Raw genomic sequence first — 25725 nt, forward strand, 5'->3', positions numbered from 1 at the left:
TTAGCAGACTCAGGGGCATCAGCCTTCTACAGCTAATAAGCCTAAGTTTACACCAACTTATTGGAGATCTCCGCAAAGAGGCCTATCTACAGATCAAAGAGCCTCCTTTTACGACCCCATGCAGTTTCTAGCCAGAAGCCGCTTTTACAGCCTCAGCCATAGGAAAAAGGTGGTCAGTTTAAGTTCTCCTCAGCCGCAGTACAGCCAGTCCCTAGAGAAGAAACCTTGTGCTCTTTTTCCCTTTCTTTCCTTTTTCTTCTTTCAATTCTGATCAGTTGCCTGAGCCATCAGCTCTAGTCACCCAAAAGATAAAGCGAACTAGAAGGGCATCCGCAATCCAATACCAGAGAATCTACCCTGGACCCTCTCCAGAGCACCAGCCGGGCATTAACAAAGATTATTTGATAAGCAGACCAATGAAAATAGGAGACAGAAAAAAAATCCTATGTGAAGTGCTGCAGACAGCTAAGATCAACCCCCTCTGCTGGAATTTTAAGACACAGCAGAGTAGATAGGGAGCCTTTTTTTTCCTCTTACATATATGCTCTAGCTTTTGTAAGAAAATCAAGAATCCTTTCTATTATAAGCTTCTCTCAGTAGTATTTATTGCTTTTAAATACTGGATATTTTAAGTTAATTTTCTGTATTTAAACAGTATGTGATGGAATATGCACTATAACATCCATACTTTGGTTTGAGTCCCAGTAGAGATATAATATAGACTTCTCATGGGGAATGACTGTGTCCTCTGTTAAGGCAGAAAAGATATTGGTAATCTGATTTGCTGAAGAGGAAAAGAAAGAAGATAGTTACATGACAGAAAACTAGCTAGCCTCTTCTATCAAAACAAATGCATCTCCACGAGCTTTGTTAAAAATCCTGGTACATCCGAGAAACAGCATCAGTGTATGACTAGAGAGGAAAAACATGTGGGTTAGGCCAGCCTCTCAGTTCTGCTTACATGGATGTTTATGTTATGACTTGTATCACTGTGAGAGGAAAGTTTCTATACTGTTGACAGTAATAGGTTGAAAAATCTTCAGGGTCCAGGTCGTTGATGGTGAGAGAATAATCTGTCCCAGACCCACTGACACTGAACCTGGATGGGACCCCATCTGCCAAGGTATTTGCATAATAGATCAGGAGCTTAGGAGCTTTCCCTGCTTTCTGTTGTTACCATGCTATGTTACTATAAATATTCTCACTTGCCCGGCATTTCATAATGACTCTTTCTCCCAGAGATGCAGACAGGGAGGATTGAGCCTGGGTCATCTGGATGTCACATCTGGCACCTAGGAGTGGAGACAAAATAAAAACAAAAATAGCATGATTAGAGAGGACTTTCCCCAATACCAGTCAGCACTAAGCAGAATGTAACAGGCAAAATCCACATTTTAGTTCTTCTTTACCTGGAAGCCAGAGTAACAGGAGCCCAAAGAACTGAACAGGAGTCCTCATGTCTATGCTGAGTCCAGACTGTAATGACAACTGCACAGAGTGTGACTGGTATATTAATAGTCCCCAAGGCTTTGAAGTGAGTGCATGCAAATCAATGGGAACCAGTAGGGCACAGCTGCAAGGCTTGCTGATGATCTCAGCACCAAGCACAAGCCCAGAGTACCCAGATGCCAGAGGTCAGGCCATATGTATTTCCCCAGAGAATGCATTTCTTTTTAGAGTTTTTAAATTATATGTGATATTTCTAATGTATGTAAACTCTAGTTCAAATAGTATACATTAAAATATATTGAGAGTATAAACAAGATATCCACTGTGAAAGATTACACAACAAAGAAGGGATTATTAAATCTTTAATTCACTCAAATAATTTTTTCAAGCAAACAAAAAATTTAAAGTTTACTCAATTTAAATTGAATTCATTGCTGATCTCTCAAATGTTACCTTTCTTGAGCAAATATACTGGAGTGCCAATTTTCTATGAATCTTTCTTCTCTTTTGTGACTACAACGTAGAGAAGCCCTATCTCATTTGCTGTTTTAATTTATAGCCTGGCATTAAGTTGGGGTATGGAAGCTGCATACTGAGTATAAGGCCAGCCTGAGAATAAAATCATGTTCCAATATTCTTACTGCTTTAAAAAATTTTTTATTTTATTAATGTATTCATATTACATATCAATGTTTATCCCCTCCCTTGTATCCTCCCATTCTTTCCTCCCTCCCATTTTCCCCTTACTCCCCTCCGCTATGATTGTGACTGAGGGGGACTTCCTACCCCTGTATATGATCACAGTGTATCAAGTCTCTTCTTGGTAGCCTGCTATCCTTCCTCTGAGTGCCACCAGGTCTCCCCATTCAGGGGACGTGGTCAAATATGAGGCACCAGAGTTTGTGTGAAAGTCTTACTGCTTTTTAAAGTGAACATTTGGAGAGTTTTACACCATAAATTAAACATTTATATAAATCCTTATTGTTTTCTGATGTGTGTGTGTGTGTGTCTGTTTGTCTGTGTGTACAACGATATAAGTAAATATGTAAAAAGAATTAACTAAAAATAAAATAAGAGAGGAAGGATAGCAGGTTACCAAGAAGAGACTTGATACCCTATGAGCATATAAAGGGGGAGGAAATCCCCCTCAGGCTCAGTCATAGGGGAGGGGAGTAAGGGGAAAATGGGAGGGAGGGAAGAATGGGAGGTTACAAGGCATGGGGTAACCGTTGAGATGTAACAAGAATAAATTAATAATTTAAAAAGCCACAAAGACAAGAAAAAAAATAAAATAAGAATCCTGACTCTGAGGCCCAAAACCAAACATAATTTCCCATATTTGAAGTTCCTAAGTAGGATGGATCAGTGATGATACCCTGGAAAGGGGACCTGCCTTAAGCTGAGCCCTGAGCTCCTACCCAAAACACAGATCTGGAGCTAGTAGATTAAAACACTCAGCAGGTGAGCACTCAAGTAATTTTGATGAGTTAAAAAAAAATATGTATCAGGGCTGGAGAGATGGCTCAGCAGTTAAGAGCAATGACTGTTTTTCCAGAGGTCCTGAATTCAGTTCCCAGCAACCACATGGTGGCTCACAACCATCTATAATGTGATCTGATGCCCTCTTGTGGTGTGCATAAAGTCAGAGCACTCATATGCATAAATGAATAAATAAATATAAAAAGGTATGTATCATCCTTATGAATGGTTTGGGAGTTTGCAGTAGACATTTCTTTAAATTAAAAAATAATTTATCAGGACCACTTTCAAAAAGTAAAAGATAATATCTTACAGATTTAACCATACTTCCTACAGTTCCATAAGTGGAAACTAACAGCAGGTGAATATATAACACATTGACACCATGACTCTTTGTCACTTGGAATTCCAATTCCTTATGAAGAGAGAGGTATTTCATCCTCGCAGACTAAATGGATTGTACCTTTTTATCAGCTTGAGGCCCTCCATATTCATTCTTTTCTACCATTTCCTACTATTTTCCACAATTACTCAGCATAAATATTTGACTAGTGATGATAGACTTGAATATTATAACTGAAACATTGCAACTAAATACATGGCTCTGTCTGTATTATAAATGATATTTCAGAGTTAACTATTAAGCAGTAACTAGAGACATTATTTTGATTTATGCTGCAAACTCACCATCTCCATGTGTGCCATAGTGTCCAAATAAGCCATGATGCAGAAATATACATGTTTGTGCAGCTTTATAACACAAGATTTTGAATACCACAGATCACACATCTGTGCCTTTAATTTGGCCATTCATCCATATTTATCATCAGAAAAAGTAGAATCTTTTCAGGCTTCAGCAACCTTCTCCTGGAGCCAGGGAACCCTATGTTCTTTTAGAAACACAACTGTGAATGGCAAGTGCTGCAGCCTGAGACTGAACTTACTGATTTAGCAGGGGCCTGGATTCCACAGGTGAGTGTGAGCAAACACCTAGTCAGAGAGCAGCTTCTTCAGGATAAACAACAACCAATGCCTTCCCCATCAGGAGTCCCACACAGCAGTTATGGACTACACAGGAATGCTGCCTTCTCTGTATCTTCACTTCACTCTATTTCTACTGATATCTACCAGCTGTTTCTATGCCTGTTTTTTCATTCATGCTTGGCAGACAGTTCTGCTTTATCACATGATAGCCCCAGGATCTGGTAGAAATTTTATTCAGTAACCTGTTAGTGGATGATAGCTGGAAGATGACAGCACCTCTCAACCTAAAACCACAAGCAAATCATTAGTTTTCAGACCATCTGATATCTGAATTCTCACTACAGCTCCTTTAATGGTATGTGCAAATATGAAGGGGATTCCAAAAACATTCAACTTTCTTTTACTAATGGGCCTTAAATTGAAGTAAATAATAAATGATTTTTTTGGATTATACCTTCGTAAAAAGTGTGTATTGATTTTACAGTAGTGAGCATTGCTGCCTTCTAAAAAGAACCACAACTTCTCCTGAAGCTCAGGCTCAGACACATTATATAAATATCTTTATGTCATGAGATTTGGGTGTCTTTCTTTTCTCTTTCTTAACAAATAGGCCTTTATTATTTTCAGATTCCAAAAAGGTAAGATTTTAAAGAGACGTTAGTAGTTAATAGTTGAAGAACAATGGATCTCATTAACCTTTCCATAACTATTTAAATCTAGTCTCTAGAAGTAAGAAACAATTGATGTTGACATATGAAAAGGTCTTGTCCAATGTAGTTGTGAGTTTGAAATGATATGGACATCCTGAAATATATGAATAATGTGAATGTAATCACAAGTGCTTCTCATATAAAGAGAGGGGATAAGCTAAACAGAGTGGTGGTTACAATAGAAATCATAACAGAATTATGAAGGTGGTGCTCAGTTTTAAGAGAATATGGAAGATTTTTGGAAGTATAAATGTTAGCATTAAACTATGTTCTCAAGTGTCTTCAGGACACCCACTGCTCTTTTCCTCCTTGAGTTTAATTCAGGAGATTGCTGTTCTCCAGAACTGTAAGGAAAATAAATTCAGAATAAATTCTGAAGGAATGGGCATTTTGCCACAGAAAACTAAGGAAAAATAGACTTTAACTTATCTGTGCAAAAAGCTTTCATTAATACTACAATATTTCTAGAGTTGTCATGATTTCTTGTCATTGTGACAAAAACATAATGGCTTTACTTTAAGATGAAAGAGGTCAAGAATATTTCTTGGCTATGAAATCTTGTTTGACAGCTGTGAATAATTGTGGGAAAAACTGAAAAATAAGTTTAAAGGAGGACATGTCACTGTTGTCTCACAGAATCTCAGAAATATACCTATCATGACTCTAATGTATTTTTTCTCAGTTTGTGTTGAGGCAGAGCATGGTAGTAGAGGGTACATAAAGCATTGATGTTTAGAGGAAAAGAGAACTAGAGTGACATTGAGAGATTTTAGCCCAAGTGTTAGGGGCAAAAACAAAACAAAACAATTGTCAACAGAGGCACTTTGCACACCTAACTATATGCAATGTCTTAAGTTTCTTTCATTTTTTATTGGTAAAGTATACTGAGGACTCAGTTTTCAACACAGATACTTGGAAGATCACTGTATATTCAAATTATAACATTCTTTCTCTGGCCCTCAAATCCTCATACTTGTCTTAAAATGCAAACAACATTGAAACAATTTATGATACCATCAGTTCTTATAGCTCCGGTGTTTTGTTAAAGTGAAGTCAAACACGTATAAGATCAAAGGTTCAAAAGGATGTAGGATCATATAAAATATGTAAAAAGAGAAGATGATTACTGTGTTAAATGTCTGTAATCATAAAATTTCTGACATGAATTGAAAAAGATATTCTATGTGAATCTAGACTATGCTACAAATAGAGATACTGTCTTGTAAAGGAAAGAAAGTAGAAAAGGCAGAAGACAAATGGGCTATACATTTCCACATATAATGGAACAGAGTGAACATTCCTATTTCAAGAAAGTCAAGTGAGTGAAAGAAAGACCATAACCAAACACTGTAAGCATAAGTCCTGTGGCCCAGTGTCTACCATGCAGAGACACAGTAGTTGCCATTGACGCACACAAGCTTGAGCATCCATACATCTATGGCTTTGTTCCCTTTAGCCAGGTGTTTTCCATCTTTGGTTGCTTCATATTTTGACCAATGTTTTCAATAAAGACATGGCATGTTCTTGACATCTCTTTCTTGCTCAGGAATTCATTATAATCTGTACTTCATAATTAGTAATCTATACATTACTTTAGAAACTAACTACAGGGATTGTTAAAGATGTCATACATATTCTGACCTTGAAGACATTGCTATAACACCTTGGAGGAGGCCTTCATGACCTCATAATTATTGTATTCCCATTTCTGCAAAAACCAGCAACATGTGGCAGCGATTCTGCCCTTGTACAAAGCTCTGTGGGCAAAAGGTTTTTGTGTAATTCAAATGCTGATTTCTGAACATTCATATCTGCTTGAGAACCTTGTTGTAAGAATCTCCTCTCTCAATTGTATTAACACTGATCCCCAATTGTTCCCTGTTATGCCAGTAAAGCAGCTTAAATCAATCACTGAGTAGGGTAGAAAAGAGTGCTGGACTTCTTGCCAGCCAGGGAAGAAAGACTTAGAGCAGGAAGTAGGGCATTCAGTCATGGGAGAGGTTGAGGAGACATCAGAGTAGAGAGAACTGAAAAGGGAAAACTACAGAGGGCAACTATTGCTGGGATGTATGCAGTGAGGAAACAGATTAGCTTATAGGGTTAAAGATAGAGTAACAAGTTTTCTAGTGGTTGTGTTATGAAGGTTATTTTTGAACAAATATAAGTGTTTCAATTATTTGATGATATCTGGGTTAAGAGAGAAACAGAAGCCATTTTATGAAAATAACAAGGCCTATGACGGACAGGATGAAAGAGAGTAAGTGAACCAGAGAGTGATGAGAAAATAAGCCCTCAGGTCTATGTCCTCAGTGTCATGCATTTCAACTCAGTCATTGTTAGCCAGGTCCCTCAGATTCCAAAAGCAACATTACCCAAGGAAGAGGATCCTATTAATGAGTCTGGGATTCACTGCAGACCTGTATGTGCAATTTTCTTAACCAATATATTTTATTAACAACTTAGTGACTGAGCATATGTCACTTATAACCTGACTAACCAAAATAATAGGAAATGAGGATTCATTGACACAATAAGAAAACCATAAGGATATCAGTTCTGAGGAATGATTCTCCTGGGACAATCAGCAGGATTTCTTCTGTTGGAATCTAGAGTAACCAGAACCCAGAACCTCAGCAGGACCGGATCCCTGAAGCCTTTCCTTGAGCAGTTCTCTCTAGGAGTGTCTTGAAGTGCAGCAATGAACAGCCAAAACTATTCCAAGTCTCCAAAAAGCCCCGCCACCAGTTCTGGGCTCATTTATATATTTTCTCCCAGAGTCTGTTCATGGGATCTTTTCACCTGGCAACAATCAAGCTCCAGCATGAGGTGGTCAGTCTTCTAATGGATTAACCTCACCTGTTCTCTCACAAGACCGTTCCAATCGCACATTTGGGATCTTAAAAAACAGGGTTATCTCTCCTTCACAGACTTGAATGGAAACTCTTAAATTAAATACATCAATTGCCCCTGTGCTCTCTAAGTAAGTGAGAAGCTAAATATCAATATTCTGGAAGAGACCAATGTTTTCTTTTTCTCTTTTTTATTATTGATTCTTTGAGAATTTTGTCCATTGTCTTTTGATCATATTTATTCATGCACCAGCAAATTCTCCTGAAAGCAAACCTTCTCTATCTACCTTGTCCTTTGTTTCTTCCCTTATTTTTCCCCATTTAAGACATGTTTTCCTCCCCTCTGTCCCAGTTTCCTGGTAAGTGAAGGCTTTCGTGGGACATGCCCCTTGGGCTAGTATGCAGATATAAGTGAGTATATACGATTTGATTCTTTCTGCTTCTGGGTTAACTCACTCATTATGATCATTTCTAGCTCAATCCATTTATCCACAAATTTCGGGAATTCCTTGTTTTTAATAGCTGAGTAGTATTCCATAGTGTATATGTACCACAGTTTCTTTATCCACTCTTCTACTGAGGGACACTTAGGCTGTTTCTATGTTCTGGCTATTATGAATAAGGCTGCTATGAACATGGTTGAGCAAATTTTCTTGTTGTGTGCTGGAGCATCTTCTGGGTATATTTCAAGGAGTGTAATAGCTGGGAGAATAGCAAAATAAAAGGATCCAGAGGGTCCTAGAAACCTACAAGTAGAACATTATGATAGGCAGATTTGGGCACAGGGGTCCCGCTCAAACTAAGGCACCAGCCAAGGACAATACAGGTGGTAAACTTTAAACCCCTTCCCAGATCTAGCCAATGGTCAGAACAGTCTCCACACTTGATTGGAGAGTGGGATATGACTTTCTCACGTACTCTGGTGCCTCACATTTTACCATGTCCCCTGGAGGGGGAGACCTGGTGGCACTCAGAGGAAGGACAGCAGGTTGCCAAGAAGAGACTTGATACCCTATGAGCATATACAGGGGGAGGTAATCCCCCTCAGGAACAGTCTTAGGGGAGGGGAATAATGGGAAAATGGGGGGGGGAGGGAGGAATGGGAGGATACAAGGGATGGGGTAAACATTGAGATGTAACAAGAATAAATTAATTTAAAAATGATTTAAAAAAAAGACATGTTTTCCTTATAGTATCTCTTGATATTTTTAATTAATGAATTTGATATTTAAAGGAAATAAAGCCTCCATACAAGGATTATATGAGCTGGGTCATGCTCCCAGTTCTGAATTGGCTTAATTTCCAGTTTGTAGAGAAGCAAGATATTCCTGTTTTATAGACTGACCTATAGAGGGATTCAGCATATGGTACATGACAAGCAAAACAAAAAAAAATTGCCTTTTGGTAAAACTGGCTTTGTCCTTTGTAGCATTCTTTAATTCTTGATTCTCATACTGGATGCATCCCTAAGGAAAAAACTATACAAAACCAAACATACATCAATTCACATTCCATCTCTAGCACCTACTTACCATGCAACTTTTCTTATTATTTATTTACTTTACATCCAAATTGCATCCCCTCACTCCTCTCCTTAGAGTCCCTCCTCTCCCCTCCCCTATCCCATTCTCCTCCCTTTCTTTTCAGCGTAGGGGAGACATTTCATAAGTATCAACACCCCTGTCCTATCAAGTGCAGTGGAACAAGGTACATCTTATTCTATTTACAGTAAAGAAGACAGCCCAGTTAGGAGCTAGAAATCCAAAGGCAGGCAACACAGTCAAGGGCAGCTACTGTTCCTGCTGTTAAATGTCCCACATGAAAACCAAGCTGCACATCTGATACTTATATGTGGATAGCCTAGAAGTCCCACGAATGCTCTTTGGTTGATGGTTCAGTCTCTGTGGGCATCTACATGCCCACATTTATTGATACTGTATGTTTACTTGCAGTGTCCTTGACCTCTCAGGATCCCATTAGTCATTTCTCCCTCTCTTCCACAAAATTTCTCAAACTCTGCCTAAGTTTGTCCATGTGTCTCTGCATCAGTTTTCATCAGCTGTTGGGTGAAGCTTCTAAGATGACAGTCATACTAGGTACCGGTCTACAAGTATTGCCAAATACCATTAATAATGTCATAAGTATGCTTTCTCTTACATCATGTGTCTGGGTCTGGGCCAGCAATTGGTTGAAAGTCCCTCAATTTCTACTCCATCTTTATCCCTGCATATCATGTAACCAGGACAATTGTGGTTGTAAAATTTTGTTGCTCAACTAGATTCACATTGTTTCCATTAGAAGTCTGCTTTGGTTAGAGGAGATGGCCATTTAAGGTTCCTTATCTCCTATTGCGAGGAGATTTAGCTAGGGTCACTCTCATAGAGTGCTGGAATTCTCACTTTCCTAGGTTTCTAGCTCATCCCAAATTGCCCCTTATTCCAGTTGTCACCAGAAGTTCTCTCTCATTCAGTCCTCCCCCCACTTCATCCCTCTTGTTCCCACACATCTTGCCTGCTATTACCCCAAGAGGTAATTTCATCCATCCACCCCTAATATCCAACTTATTTAATTTTCTCAGTTTGTTTCAAGACTCTCTCCTTGGGTCCTCCTTATTACTTAGCTACTTTAGGTCTGTGAGTTTTAGCATGGTTACCCTGTACTTTATCACTAATATCCAGTTATAAGTGTGTCCTCACCATTAATTGGATTACCACACTCGGATGATATTATTTAGTTCCACCCATTTTTTGTAAATTTCATAATGTCTTTGTTTTTATATTTTAGTAATAATTGATTGTGTAAATATAGTATATTTTCTTTATTCTTTGGCCAAGGGACATCTATGTTGTTTTCAGCTTCTCACTATGAAAAATAAAACTGATTTGAACATAGTTGAGCAAGTATTCTTGTGGTATGGGAGAGCATTGTTTGCATATATACCCCAGAGTGGTATAGCTCAGTCTTGAGGTAAACCTATTCGTAATTTTCTGAAAAACTTCCAAAATGATTTCCAAAGCGTAGGCATTATTTGTATGCCCATCAGTAACAGAGTAGGGTTTCCCTTGCTCCATATCCTCACCACATGTGCTGTTGCTTGAGTTTTTGATTTAAGACATTGTGGCAGGTGTAAGAGTTGTTTTGATTTATGTTTATCTGAAGACTATGGATGTTGAATGTTTTAATTGCTTCACAGATATTAGAGATTTCTCTGTTGAGAATTCACTGTTTGCCTCTGAAACACATCCTTTAGTTGGATTATTTCATTTGTTGGCACATAGATTTTTAAAAGTAAAATAATTTACTCAGATTACATCTGTTAACCGCTCACTTGTATCTCCCCATTCCTCCATCCCTCCCTCTTTCACCCTACTCCCCTCCCCTAGGTACTCCCTCCTGGTACCCTGTTTATCATTTCTCTGAGTGCCACCAGGTCTCACTACCAATGGGAAGTGATCCAATATGGGGCACCAGAGTTCCTGTCAGAGTCAGTCTCCTCTCTCCACATGACTGTGGAGAATATCCAATCCTTTCGTTATATCTGAGTAGGAGTTTAATGTTTACCACATGTATTATCCTTGGTTGGTGCAGTAGTTTGAGCAGACTGCCCTGGGTCCAGATCCACCCATCATGATGTTTTTCTTATAGGTTTCTATGACCTTCTGGATCCTTCTATTTTCCCATTCTCCCATACTTTCTCACCTATAGTCCCAATAGGAGGTCCTGACATCTACCCCAATCTCCTGGTAAGTGAAGACTGTCATGGGACATATCATTTGGTCTAGAGTTCAATTATATGTGAGTATATACCATGTGAGTCTTACTGGATCTGGATTAACTCACTCAGTATGATCGTTTCTAGTTCAATATTTTTGCCTGAAATTTTCAGGATTTCCTTTATTTAATCTCTGAGTAGTATTCCAGAGTGTAAATGTACCACAGTTTTTTTTAACCGTTCTTTGATTGAGTAACATTTAGGTTTTTTCCAGGTTCTGGCTATTATGAATAAGGCTGCTATGAACATGGTGGAGCATATATCCTTGTTGTGTGGTGGATCAACTTTTGGGTATATTCTAAGGAGTGGAATAGCTGGGTCTTGAGGTAGCCCTATTCCCGGTTTTCTGAGAAGGCACCAGATTGATTTTTTAAAGTGATTATACAAGTTTTCACTCCCACCAGCAATGAAGAAGTGATGCCCTTTCTCTACATGCTCACCAGCATGTGCTGTCACTTAAGTAGTCATCAGAGAAATGCAAATAAAAATGACTCTGAGATTCCATATTACACCCATCAGAATGGCTAAGATAAAAAACTCAAGTAATACCTAGATTTTTGAGTTCTTTATATATTTTGGATGTCAGTCTCCTGTCAGATGTGGAGTTGGTGAAAACCTTTTCCCATTGTATAGGCTGACATTGTGCCCTTTTGACATTGTCCTTTGCCCTACAGAAACTTTTATGTTTTGAGGTCCCATTTATTAACTCTGATATTACTGCCTGAACTGTTGTCATTCTGGTCAGGAAGTTGTGTCCTGTGTCAATGTGGTCAAGGCTATTCCACACTTTCTCTTCTATCAGATTTAGTGATTCCAGTTAACAGCTGCTGGGGAAGTCTGTGTTATTCTCTTCAGTCTTGTACCATTGACAAGCTATGTTCAAGTACATAAGCCACAACTCATGCTCATGCAAGCAAAGAAAATTACCTCGATGTGCCAAAAGAATTACATTGGAATGGAGGCTGTTGGGACTAAGAGGCTCAATGTTAGAAGGAAGAAAAGAATTGGGAGTGTGAATAAAAATATTATATTATTTATGTTTTTACATTTCAAAAATATATCATAAAGAAAAATAAAGCAAATATAAACCAAATGAACAGCAAAGCAAGTATATGGGATGACAATGAATGATTAAAACCTTATAATATGCATTTTTATAGTAAGAATAGAAAAAGATAAGCATACAGAAAACATAGCTAATAAAATACTATCTAAACATACAGGTCCTGGAACCTAAAAGACTTCAACTCAATTCAATTCAATTCAAAAGACCAGCCCAAAAGTTCAACTTTCAGAAACAAAATAAAACAAAACAAAACTAGGACATGAAGAGAATGGGTAGGAACTAAGTTACATGAGAATGAATCCTATTAGACTGACACTGACTTAATAGGAATCTAACAGTGGGAAACAGTGGAGGGAAAGCCACGATGCTGATACCAATCACACACTGTGATCAGCAGGACAGCAGTGACTACACAGACAGTGAAGCACCAAACTGAAAGCTCAAACACATCAGTGCTGGTGTTGGCTGGGTAAGAAAGGAACACAGGGTGTAGAACACAGGTGGGTCTGGCCTCCTTTCACACTGTTAATCCACAGAAAAGTCCTTGGATCCTTGCAGACATGTGAGCAGTTTCCAGTATCTAGCCACACACCAGGGTGCAGCACCTAGTGCTCAGTGATCCAGATTGATCTGTGGGCCACAAAATACAAGTGTCTGCTCCTCCTAGCTGAAGGAAGACTTCATGGAATTGCACACAAGTAAATCTGACCCAAGATCACCCAGCTAATACTCAGAAAAATTTCCATGTACCTGCAGGCTCTCTGTCTCCAGCATATAACCATAAGCAGGTATGTATGCACTCAGTGTATTAGCTCGAACTGTCAACCACAAAACACCAGTGTCTGGGTCTTCTAGCCCATAGGAGACACCATGGTATGGAACACAAATGGATCTGACCTTAGGTCATCCAGCCAGTTCATGGAAAGTTCCTGAGTACATTCAGCACATGCCCAGTCTCCAGCATCTACTCATATATCTGCCTGCACACAGCACCTATGCTCTGTGTCTCAGAGTGCACTGTCAGTGACAAAAATCCAGTGTCTTGGGCTCCCACCCAGAGGAGACCTCACTGTGGGGTCCCAAGTGGATCTGATCACAGGTCACTCAGATAATCTGTGGAAAGTTCCTGGGTCCAAGCAGGCACAGTTTCCAGGCTGTTTACTGAATAATGTTGACTGACAAAGGCAGACAAGGTCTCTAGGATCAGAACAGGTTTTCACTTAGCTTTATACCCATCATGCCATGTTGCTGAGAGGGCACCCATTTACCATTCTCCTGAGGCAAATATAATGTCAGTGATATTGTAGCCAATGAAGCTAAAAGAAATATCATTGACCAATATGAGCGACCTATTACCTGTATCCTTCAACTGTAACCCATAATCTGGAGTTCCTCAGCACTTCTCTCTGTGTTACAATAAGTTACATATTTGGCAGCTGAGCCTACCCAAGCAAGGATGTTTTTGTTAGAGCTTGTATCACTGTGGGAGGAAAATGTGTACCTTGCATACAGTAATAAACTCCCAAATCCTCAGGCTCCACTTTGCTGATCTTGAGTGTGAAATCTGTGCCTGACCCACTGCCACTGAACCTGTCTGGGACCCCAGAATCTCAGTTGGAAACTTTATAGATGAGGCGCTGTGGAGACTGGCCTGGCTTCTGCAGGAACCAATTCAGGTAAGTGTTTCCATCACTATGTAGGAGGCTCTGACTAGATATGCAAGAGATATAGGCTTGATCTCCAGGGCTGACAGGCAGAGAAGCTGGAGTTTGGGTCATGACAACATCACCACTGGAGGCTGAAATAATGACAGAGAAGTACAAAATTATGGACACACTTAAGGAACAATCTTTGTGGTTTCTTTTTTGATTGTTATATTCAAATGAGATGTTTGTTTTTTCCTACAATTTTTAAATCACTAAAATTGTTTTTAAAAAACAAGTAAAATGAAAGCCTTAAGGGCCTTCTAGGCATAACACAGAACATCCCTGTCAATCCATGTCATAATCTTCATTATAGCCCAGTTTTCCTCCCTCTGGGACCTCCCTCTTACAGATGTAAACCCCACAGGCCCCATCTAGGAGGATAAGCCAGTCTTCTCATACATGAACAGAACACATGATCAGCAGTGAGACCCAGGTCCCACCCTCCCTACCCATTCTCCTTTCTCACTTCCTTCTGTCCTCACCAGAAATTCTGAACAACAGCAACATCAACAGCAGAACAGGCAGCTTCATTTTGAAGGGCAACCAGAGGAGACTGATCAGTCACTGCAATATGAAGACTGAGCTTTTATGTAAAGCTAGAAAGGGCGTGTCCTCCCTAGGGAGCAATATGCAAAGATCCTGGTTAGTACTTCAATATAAATAGAATTAAGAGTCATTCATGCTTCTCATATTTCAAAAATCACATAAAATATGTTCTATGTATTTGGTGCTAGTAGTAAAACAAAACGTGGTGCATGATGGGAAAAGAACATGCTAAAATCCTTCTATCTGTGCAACAACAGATAATTTAAAAATCCTGTATTTTCTTATGCTGAGTTCTTTGATCCACTTGGAGTAAAGTGGAAGGAATGAAACAGAAACACTGGAGGGAGTGAAAATGAAGACACATGTGTATGTAATTGCTCTTTTCAAGTTGAACATCTGTTTTGATCATACAGTAGTAAAACAATTTGTGTTGGTTGTTAGGTGCTACCTATTCTATAGTTTACTGAACTTGCTCCATATGAATACCATATTAGGGTGGTATATCCTCAGTGTTTATCATAAAAGTGAAACATTATGGATATTCAATTAATTATCAAGAAAAATGAATAGTGAAAACTTTAGAAGTGATAGATGGGACTCTAGTGTTTGTGGCTAATGATATTTCACAGATGAGTTTAGCTCATTTGGCTTATATAAATCAAATATACATAAATTTTCATATAGCAATTATACTCAGTGAAATTATATTTTTCCTTTTATTTGTTTTTAAGGTATTTAATGTATGTATGTGTGGACATGTGTGTTTATTCCAATGCACACACATAGTGGTTACAGGACATCCAGTGGGATCAGTCCTCCCCTACAATGTTGAGACAGGGTAAAGATCAAGTTGTTTGTCTTAGTTGCAGGCATTTTTGTTTGTTGACACATCTCACCAGTTCACTCAGTGAAATGATTTTAGTACCAAAGTTTGACACTAGAGAAATCTCTCAGAAGCTTGACAGATGACTCAGCAGTTAAGTGTGCTTGCTTTTCTTTCAGAGGACCTGAGGTTAGTAGCTAGCAACTGTGCTGAGCTTCTTCCTATGGCCTGTAAGTCTAGCTCCAAAGAAACCTACACACACATCTGTCCTCTTTAGTTAATCACATGCACATGTGCTTACACACCAGACACCAAAAATCATAGCAATTAAGAGGGGGAAGTCTCCTCCTCAGAGATAGAAAGTAATTGTTTTACAAACACAAGAGAAAATTAAGTGTGTTATACTTCAAAAATACAATTTGTAATTCAAAGTAACACATTATTGCAATCTACCATGTTTGTGGGTTTTTTTTGGTATGTGTGTGTGCATGTGTGCATGTGTGTGTGTGTGTGTGTGTGTGTGTCTGTCTGTCTGTCTGTGAAATTGTTACTGGGCATATCTGGTAAACTTCAATTGACAATATGGTTCTATCTGATTGAACTCTAGGCAAGTCTTTGGTGTATTATCTTGGTTAAAAATAAATATTTGAATGCCCAGACAGATGGTGACAGCGCCACCACCAGGGCAGGTGGTCCTGGGTGGTATGAGATATCAGGCAGAGCCAACCATGTAGTGAGTAAGTAAGCAGCATCTTTAATGGCCTCTGCCTCAGTTGTGTTTCCTGATACTTTTCCTGTTAGTGTTCCTGCCCTTACTTCCTTTCATGGTGCACTGTTATGTGGAACTGTAAACTGACCTTTTTCCTCCCTCTGTTGTGTTTTTTATCATGGTGTTTATCACAGTGAAACACATCTAAGACAGTCCTCAAAGTTATCACTTGCCTCATATATCAAATTAGATTTTTAAGGCGTCTGATGAGAAAGTTCCTTTGAGGAACATATGAAAGACTGAAGAGAAGCAGTTTCATATTTTCACTTTATTGAGATTTAGAAATATTCCTCCCATTCATACTTTTCCCCCAACAAAGACAGTTAAAAATTCGATTAGAATCATGCTAGATTTAGTGAAAATCTATCCCCCCTCATAGGAATCCAAGTTCCAAGGGAGCTCAACTTAGGTGAATAAAAAGTATATCCACTCTATTAGGAATTCAGGGTAATCCAGAGACATGAGCCTCAGTTCCCTGCTCTCCACTTGGTTATGGTGAGTACAGACTAAGAAGATGGGTCATAGCTACTGAGTAGAGTCAGAATGAGGCTGTACAATGAATACCTGATTATTTATAAAGAAACCAAAAATACACAATGAAAGGGACAGAGGGGAGGACATCCTATAGGGACTCTAAATGAGAGAAGCATGGGAGAATAACAAAGTAGAAGGATCCAGAGGGTCCTAGGAACCTACAAGTAGAACATTATGATAGGCAGATTTGGGCCCAAGGGTCCCGCTCAAACTAAGGCACTAGCCAAGGACAATACAGGCGGTAAACTTTAAACCCCTACCCAGATCTAGCCAATGGTCAGAACATTCTCCACAGTTGAGTGGAGAGTGCGATATGACTTTCTCATGTACTCTGGTGCCTCACATTTTACCATGTCCCCTGAAGGGGGAGACCTTGTGGCACTCAGAGGAAGGACAGCAGGTTGCCAAGAAGAGACTTGATACCCTATGAGCATATACAGGGGGAGGTAATCCCCCCAGGAAGAGTCATAGGGGAGCTGAATAAGGGGAAAATGGGAGGGAGGGTAGAATGGGCGGATACAAGGGATGAGATAAGCATTGATATGTAACAAGAATAAATTGATAGAATAAAATAAAAAAAAAAGAAAAAAGAAAGCATCTTCCACAAATGGTGCCCCCCTTACTACATGTCAAAGGATGCAAATAGATTCATATTCATCACAATGCACAAAATGCAGCTCCAAGTGAATCAAAGAATTCAGCATAAAACAAGATACACTGAAACTGATCCATGAGAAATATGAATAGCCTGGAAAGTATTCACATTAAGTTCCTAAATCACCTATTGCCCAGGCACTAAGTGCCCATCACCTAGTGTCTAGGCACTAAGATTAACAATTAATGAATGGGACCTCGTGAATCTTAAAAGCTTCTATAATGCAAATTCAAATGATATTATCAATGGGGCAAAACATCAACCAAATGGCTGGGAAAAGTTTTCAGTACCTCCACTTCCAATTGAAGGCTAATATCCAAAATACATAGTGAACTCAAAAAACTGTTCATCAACATATCAAATAGTCCTATTGAAATGGGATGCATATCTAAACAGAATTCTCAATAGAGTAATCTGAAATCACTGAGAAACACTTAAGGAAATATTCAACATCCTTAGTCTACAGGGAAATGCAAATCAAAACTACTTTGAGATTCCCTTTCACAGCTATCAGAATGACTAAGATCAATAACACAAGTGACAGCTCATGCTGATGGGGATGTGGAGCAAGAGGTAAACACTCCTCCAATGTTGGTTGGAGTTCAAATTTGTACAGCTACTATAGAATTCAATATGGTGGTAATTCAGAAAATTGGCAGTCAATTTACCTCAAGACCAGCTCATGGGTATATACCAAGAGATGTTCCATCCTATCACAAGAACACATCCTCAGCTATATTCATAGTGATATTATTCATAATAGCCAGAAACTATAAACAACCTAGATTTCCTGCAATCAAATAATGGATTTTTAAAATGTGGTTCATTTACACAATGGAGTACTACTCAGCTTTTAAAAAAAGACAACTCGAAATTTACAGGAAAATTGATGAAACTATTAAAAATTAATCTCTGTCAGGCATTCAATTCCCAGATAGACAAACATGATTGTACTCACTTATAAGTAGAATACTAAGTAAAGGATAATTACAACACAGTCCAAAGACCCAGAAATGCTAAGTAGCAAGAAGGGCTCTAGGGAGAGGATGCATAGAACTCGCTGGGAGAGGAAAATAGAATAGATTTTGTGAATGGACTTGGGGCAGGTGGGGATGGTAAAAGGAAGATTATATGGGTGAAGGAAAAACAGAGGAAAGGAGTAAAGGGAGTGACTATTGTAATTAAGGGCCACTTGAGGGGCCATGTGAAAACATAGTGCCATGAAAACTTCCTGAAATCTATTAGGGTGACCCTAGCAATGACTCCTAGTAATGGAAGATATGAAGCCTGAGCCATCCATCTTCTATAATGAGCCAGGGCTTTCAGTGGTGGGGCTAGAGCAACAATTCAGCCACAAAATCTTTGACCTACAAACTGAACTGACTGCAAAATATGCCGAGGCAATGTGGCTCATAACTTGTGGGAGTGGCCAGCTAAAGACTGGTCTAATTTGAGGACCATGTCACAATAGACATTCCATGCCCCACACTGCCTGGAATGCCAGGAAACAGAATCTAGATAACATCCACACTTAGTATCAAGTATCTACTGGTTAAAAGAAATTGTCAATGAAATGATTCCCTAATAATATTCTGCTATACTTATAGAATGGTGCCTAGCCTGTGGTCATCAGAGAGACTTTCTATGGCAGATGGCAGGAACAGATACTAAGATGCATAGTCACACATGAAGGAGAACTCAGGGAAAAATGCAGTACAGGGAGTGGAAAGAATAGGAGCCATTGTAGTTGAGTAAACCAACAGAACCTTGTTTGCCAGCTATGACTAACTGGTGAAAAAACCCTGAAAATAAGTTTTTACGAAGACATTTTTCGTTTTTTTTTTTCAAGATGGCGGTGAGCAGTGTGGACCGCGTTTGGAGGCTCCAGTGAACAATTCAGGGAATTGCACAGATTTCGGAGCCACGAACACCGAGGTCCGAACATCATGGCAGCGGGAGTGCTCCATGGTTCGGAGTGACCAGGGTGTGGAGGACCTACATGCCCCTGCACATGGGAAGAGCGTGGATTTTCTCTGATCGGAGCGGCAGCGGCAGAGGCAGCAGCACCAGCGGCACCAGCAGCGGTGGCTGAGGTTTGCAGCTCATAGCCTTCCAGTGGAAGCGATTGGTGTGGTGGCTGGTGGGAGTTGCTGTGGGAGAGGGGACTTGGGGCAGGATTTGGGTCACGTGGAGCCTTTGGACCCAGACTGGAGTCGCCGGACAGTTTGGTCCCAGAGACCCGGGTACTGGCCCAGCCCAGGAAGCAATTCTGCCCGAGGCACTAACTCAGCTTCGGCCACAGCTCCCCTGCTGTGGCGCAGGCTTAGTTGAGTGCGCAGCTCCACGCTAGGCAGCACCTCAGCTCAGCGGCAGCTCCCCTGCTGTGACACAGTCTGGGCGGAGCACTTGGTTGAACCACAGGCACTAACTCAGAGCAGCCGCAGTACTCCTGCTGTGGTGCAGGCTTGACCAAGCATTCAGTTCGACCCTAGGCGCCACCTCAGCTCAGCGGCAGCTCCCCTGTGGTGACACAGTCTGGGCAGAGCACTTGGTTCTACCATTGGCGCTAAGTCAGTGCAGCCGCTGTTCTCCTGCTGTGGTGCAGGCTGGACAGAGCTCTCGGTTCCACCAGCTCTAAGACTCTGGTTGGACACAGTGTGCAGTTTGAATCCAGAGTTCCTAGCTGAGATTGGTAGTTAGTTCGGGCCCTGAATCAAAAACTGACCACAGCATGCACTTTGGGACAAAAAGGCCCTAGCGGAGCTTGGTGCATAGTCCCAGCCCAAAAATTTTGGCTGGACCCTGTGCACATTTTGGGCCCAGATCCCGAGCTGAATTCGGCAGATGGTTCAGGCCCTGAGAATCTAGCTGAGTTCGGCACGGGGTTCAGGCCCAGTGTTCCTGGAAGGACTTGGCAGGGAACACAGAAGGCTGTGGATACCTTGGCCTGACCCAACGCTCATTCAGAGACCCAGAACAATTGTAGGTTCCACAGCACAGGGGGGCTGAAGATCACTGGCTGTGAGAGACCAGAACAACAGGGCTAACCTCCTAACATCCACACCAGTGAAGCTTTGAGCTCCCAGCCTAGGGAAATCGTGAGAAAATAAGTGAATCTATCGTCAGACACCCTCCATCCAACTCTGGAAGCTACCCAACAAAAACAAAGATGGCAAGATGTCTAAAGGACAACGAAAAAGCATGTGCAAAAAAAACCAAAACAACATGGCGTCTCCAGTTTCCAGCTATCCCAAAGAAAACCACCCAGAGAACTCAAATACAACGGAAATACAAGAAAATGACCTCAAATCCTTAGTAATGAGGATGATAATGGAGGAAACAAATAAAATTCGTAATCAAATACAGGAAGACGCAGACAAACAGGTGAGAGACATAAAAGAAGCACAGAGTGGAACTGGAAAAATTGCAGGAAAATACAAACAACCAGATGAAAGAAATAAATAAAACGGTTCAAGCTCTGAAGACCTATAAAGAGGCAACGGAAGAAACTCAGGAATACACAAAAAATCAGATGAAAGAAATCAAAAAATCAGTTCAAGATCTGAAAATGAAAATGGATTCAATGATAAACACACAGACAAAAGAAAAACGAGAACGGGAGAACTCAGAGAGAAGGCGAGCAATGCAGAGGTGAGCTTTTCTAACAGAATCCAAGAGATAGAAGAACGAATCTCAGGTCTAGAAGATACAACCACAGATATTGAATCAACCACTAAAGAAAATGCCAAATCTGGAAAACTCCTGACACAAAACATCAAGAAATTAAGGACACCATGAAAAGAAGAAATTTGAGGATAATAGGCATTGAAGAAAGAGAAGACATCAGACTCCAGGGCCCAGAAACTATTCTCAACACAATCATAGAAGAAAATTTCCCCAATCTAAAGAAAGAAATGCCTATAAACATACAAGAGGCCTAAAGAACACCAAATAGAATTGACCAGAAAAGAAAAACTGCCCGCCACATAATAATCAAAACACAAAACTTGCAAAACAAAGAAAAAATATTAAAAGCTGCAAGGGAAAAGGGCCAAATAACATTTAATGGTAAACCTATCAGAATTACACTCGACTTCTCAGCAGAGACCATAAAAGCCAGAAGGGCCTGGACAGAGATCCTGCAAACCCTAAAAGAACACAGATGCCAGGCCAGACTATTTTACCCAGCAAAATTATCAATAACCATTGATGGAGAAAACAAAATATTCCAGGACAAGAACAAATTCAAACAGTACCTATCCACAAACCCAGCTTTACAGAAGGTACTAGAAGGAAAAGTCCATCCCAAAAGGTCAAGCTACAACCAAAACTACCCAGGAAATAGATAACTATCCCATGGCAAAAACACAACTACACAAACGCTCGACTGGAAACAACATCAAAATTAAGACTCTTAACAGTCACTGGTCATTAATATCTCTCAACATCAATGGCCTCAATTCTCCAATAAAAAGACACAGACTAACTGAATGGGTACATAAACAAGATCCAACATTCTTCTGCATTCAAGAAACACATCTCACCCATAATGAAAGGCATTACCTCAGGGTAAAAGGTTGGAAAAAAATATTCCAAGCAAATGGTCACAAGAAGCAAGCAGGTATAGCCATTTGAGTATTGAAAAAAATAGATTTTCAACCAAAATTAATCAAAAGGGATGAGGAAGGACACTTCATACTCATCAAAGGTAAAGTCAACCAAGATGACAGCACAATTCTGAACATCTATGCTCCCAATACAAGGGCACCCACATTTGTAAAAGATCTCCTAAAAAAGCTTAAACCACACATCGATCCCCACACAATAATAGTGGGAGACTTCAACACCCCACTCTCACTGAAGGATAAGTCATTGAAACAGAAACTAAGCCGAGAAATAACATCATTAACCAATGCCATCGGTCAAATGGATCTAACAGATATCTATAGAACCTTTCACCCAAACAAGAAAGACTACACCTTCTTCTCTGCACCCCATGGAACCTGCTCCAAAATTGATCACATCGTAGGTCACAAAGCAAGCCTCAATAGATACAAGAGGATTGAAATAATACCTTGTATCCTATCAGATCACCATGCTCTTAGGCTGCAATTCAACAACAACAGAAATAACAAAAAGCCTACACGTAAGTGGAAACTAAACAACTCTCTGCTAAATGACACCTGGGTCAGGGAAGAAATAAAGAAAGAAATCAAGGAGTTTCTGAAATTCAATGAAAATGAAGAAACAACATACCCAAATTTGTGGGATACATTGAAAGCAGTGCTAAGAGGAAAATTCATAGCACTAAGTGCCTTTAAAAAGAAATTGGAAACATCGCACATAAGCATCTTAACGACACAACTGGAAGCCCTAGGAAAAAAAAAAAAGAAGCAGAAACACCCAAGAGAAGTAGACGCCTGGAAATAATCAAACTCAGGGCTGAAATTAACAAATTAGAAACTAAGAAAACAGTCCAAAGAATCAACAAAACCAAAAGCTGGTTCTTTGAGAAAATCAACAAGATAGACAGACCATTAGCTAAACTAACTAAAAGGCAGAGAGACAATATTGAAATCAACAAAATCAAAATGAAAAAGGAGACATAACAACAGACAGTGAAGAAATTCAAAGAATCATAAGATCCTACTTTGAAGGCATATACACCACAAAATTTGAAAATGTAAGGGAAATGGACGATTTTCTTGATCAATTTCACTTGCCAAAGTTGAATGAAGAGCAGATAAACAAGCTAAATAGTCCCATTTTCCCTACAGAAATAGAAGCAATCATCGATGGAATCCGAACCAAAAAAAGCCCAGGGCCAGATGGTTTCAGTGCAGAATTCTACCAGACTTTCAAGGGAGAGATAATACCGATACTCTTCAAGCTACTCCAAAAGATAGAAATGGATGGAAAATTACCAAATTCATTCTATGAGGCCATAGTCTCATTGATACCTAAACCTCACAAAGACTCAACAAAGAAAGAATTTCAGACCAATTTCTCTTATGAACATAGATGCAAAAATACTAAATAAATACTTGCAAAACAAATACAGGAACACATCAAAGATATCATTCATCATGACCAAGTAGGCTTCATTCCAGGCATGCAGGGATGGTTTAATATACGGAAATCCATCAATGTAATCCACCATATAAACAAACTGAAAATAAAAAACCACATGATCATCTCCTTGGATGCAGAGAAAGCATTTGATAAAATTCAACACCCATTCATGTTTAAAGTTTTAGAGAGATCAGGGATACAAGGCACTTTCCTCAATATAATAAAGGCTATATACAGCAAGCCAATAGTCAAAATCAAAGTAAATGATGAGATACTCAAGGAAATTCCTCTAAAATCGGGAACAAGGCAAGGCTGACCACTCTCTCCATATCTCTTCAATATAGTACTTGAAGTTCTAGCCAGAGCAATAAGACAACAAAAGGAGATCAAGGGTATACAAATGGGAAAGTGGGAGTCAAATTATCCCTATTTGCAGATGATGTGATAGTGTACATAAGTGACCCTCAAAATTCCACCAGAGAAATCTTAAAGCTGATAAACACCTTCAGCGAATTGGCTGGATACAAAATTAACTCAAAAGTCTGTAGCCTTCCTATACACAAATGACAACCTTGCAGAGGAAGAAATTAGGAAATACACACCCTTCACATTAGCCACAAGCAATATAAAATATCTAGGAGTTACCCTAACTAAGCAAGTGAAGGACTTGTATGAAAAATATTTCAAAACTCTGAAGAAAGAGATTTAAGATGACCTGAGAAGATGGAATGATATTCCTTGCTCATGGATCAGGAGAATTAACATAGTAAAAATGGCCATCCTACCAAAAGCAATCTACAGATTCAATGCAATCCCTATCAAAATACCTACACAATTTTTTAAAGACATTGAAAGTTCAATTCTGAACTTCATATGGAAAAACAAAAAACCCAGAATAGCTAAAACAATCTTGTACAATAAAAGGTGCTCTGGAGAAATCTCCATACCTAATCTCAAATTGTACTATAAAGCAATAGTAATTAAAACAGCATGGTACTGGCACAAGAACAGGCTGGTTGATCAGTGGAATCGAATCAAAGACCCAGATATAAATCCACACACATATGGTCACTTGATTTTTGACAAAGAAGCCAAATCCATTCAATGGAAAAAGGATAGCATCTTCAACAAATGGTGCTGGTCTAACTGGAGGTCTATGTGTAAAAAAATGAAACTGGACCCATATTTGTCACCTTGCACAAAACTCAAATCCAAGTGGATTAAAGACCTCAACATAAAACCAGAGACACTAAGCCACTTAGAGGAAAAAGTGGGAAAGCCTGGAACACATTGACACAGGAGACAACTTCCTGAACAGAACACCAACGGCCCAGGCCTTAATGTCAACCAGTAATAAATGGGACCTCATGAGGCTGAGAAGCTTCTGTAAGGCAGGAGACACTGTCAAGAGAACAAAGTGACAGCGTACAGACTGGGAAAAATCTTCACCAACCCTACATCTGACAAAGGTCTAATATCCAAAATATATAAAGAACTCAAGAAATTAAACACCACCAAAGTGAATAACCCAATAGAGAAATGGTGTTTGGAACTAAACAGAGAATTCTCAACAGAGGAGTATAAAATGGCTGAGAAACACTTAAAGAAATGCTCAACCTCCTTAGTCATCAGGGAAATGCAAATCAAAACAACTCTGAGATTCCATCTTACACCCATCAGAATGGCTAAGATCAAAAACTCAAGCGACACCACATGCTGGCGAGGATGTGGGGAGAGAGGAACACTCCTCCATTGCTGGTGGGAATGCAAACTAGTACAGCCACTTTGGAAATCTATCTGGTGCTATCTCATTAAATGTCTTTAATCATTGAATTCCTGTCATATATTGAGGAGGAGTATCTTTGTGAATCTAGCCTGTGCTATACAGAGAGATCATGTCTCAAAAAGGAAAAAAAAAGTAGAAAGGGCAAAAAAGTTAATGAGCTCCACACATCCAACTGACAATGGTACATGGTGAGCATTCTCATTCCCCAAAGAACATATCAGAAATTCCAAGCAAGTGAATGAAAGCAAGATCAAAACCAAACAGTGTAAGCATTATATCCTGTGACACCTTGAACCCCTACTCGGATCTAGCTAATGGACAGGACATTCTCCACAGTTATATCGAGAGCATGGACTAACTTACAAATGAACTCTGGTGCCACATATTTAACTACCTCCTCTTGGAAGGGAGACCTGATGGCACTCAAAGAAAGAATAAGCAGGCTACCGGGATGAGACTTGGTAGCTTATGACTATATAGTGGGTGAGGAGGTCCCCCTCTGTCATAGACCTAGGGGAGGAGAAT

The 25725-nt window shown here is 39.6% G+C and overlaps 1 gene segment (V, D, J or C); it reads right to left on the minus strand.

The window, feature by feature from the left end:
* LOC127186512 (immunoglobulin kappa constant-like) overlaps positions 1-25725 on the minus strand; it is a 670804-nt gene that overhangs the window by 532161 nt on the left and 112918 nt on the right. Inside the window, 1 exon segment of the C gene segment in view lies at positions 13811-13899. Within this exon segment, the coding sequence occupies positions 13811-13817 (7 nt within the window).

Source organism: Acomys russatus, unplaced genomic scaffold (assembly GCF_903995435.1).
Source record: "Acomys russatus unplaced genomic scaffold, mAcoRus1.1, whole genome shotgun sequence".
Lineage (NCBI taxonomy): Eukaryota > Metazoa > Chordata > Mammalia > Rodentia > Muridae > Acomys > Acomys russatus.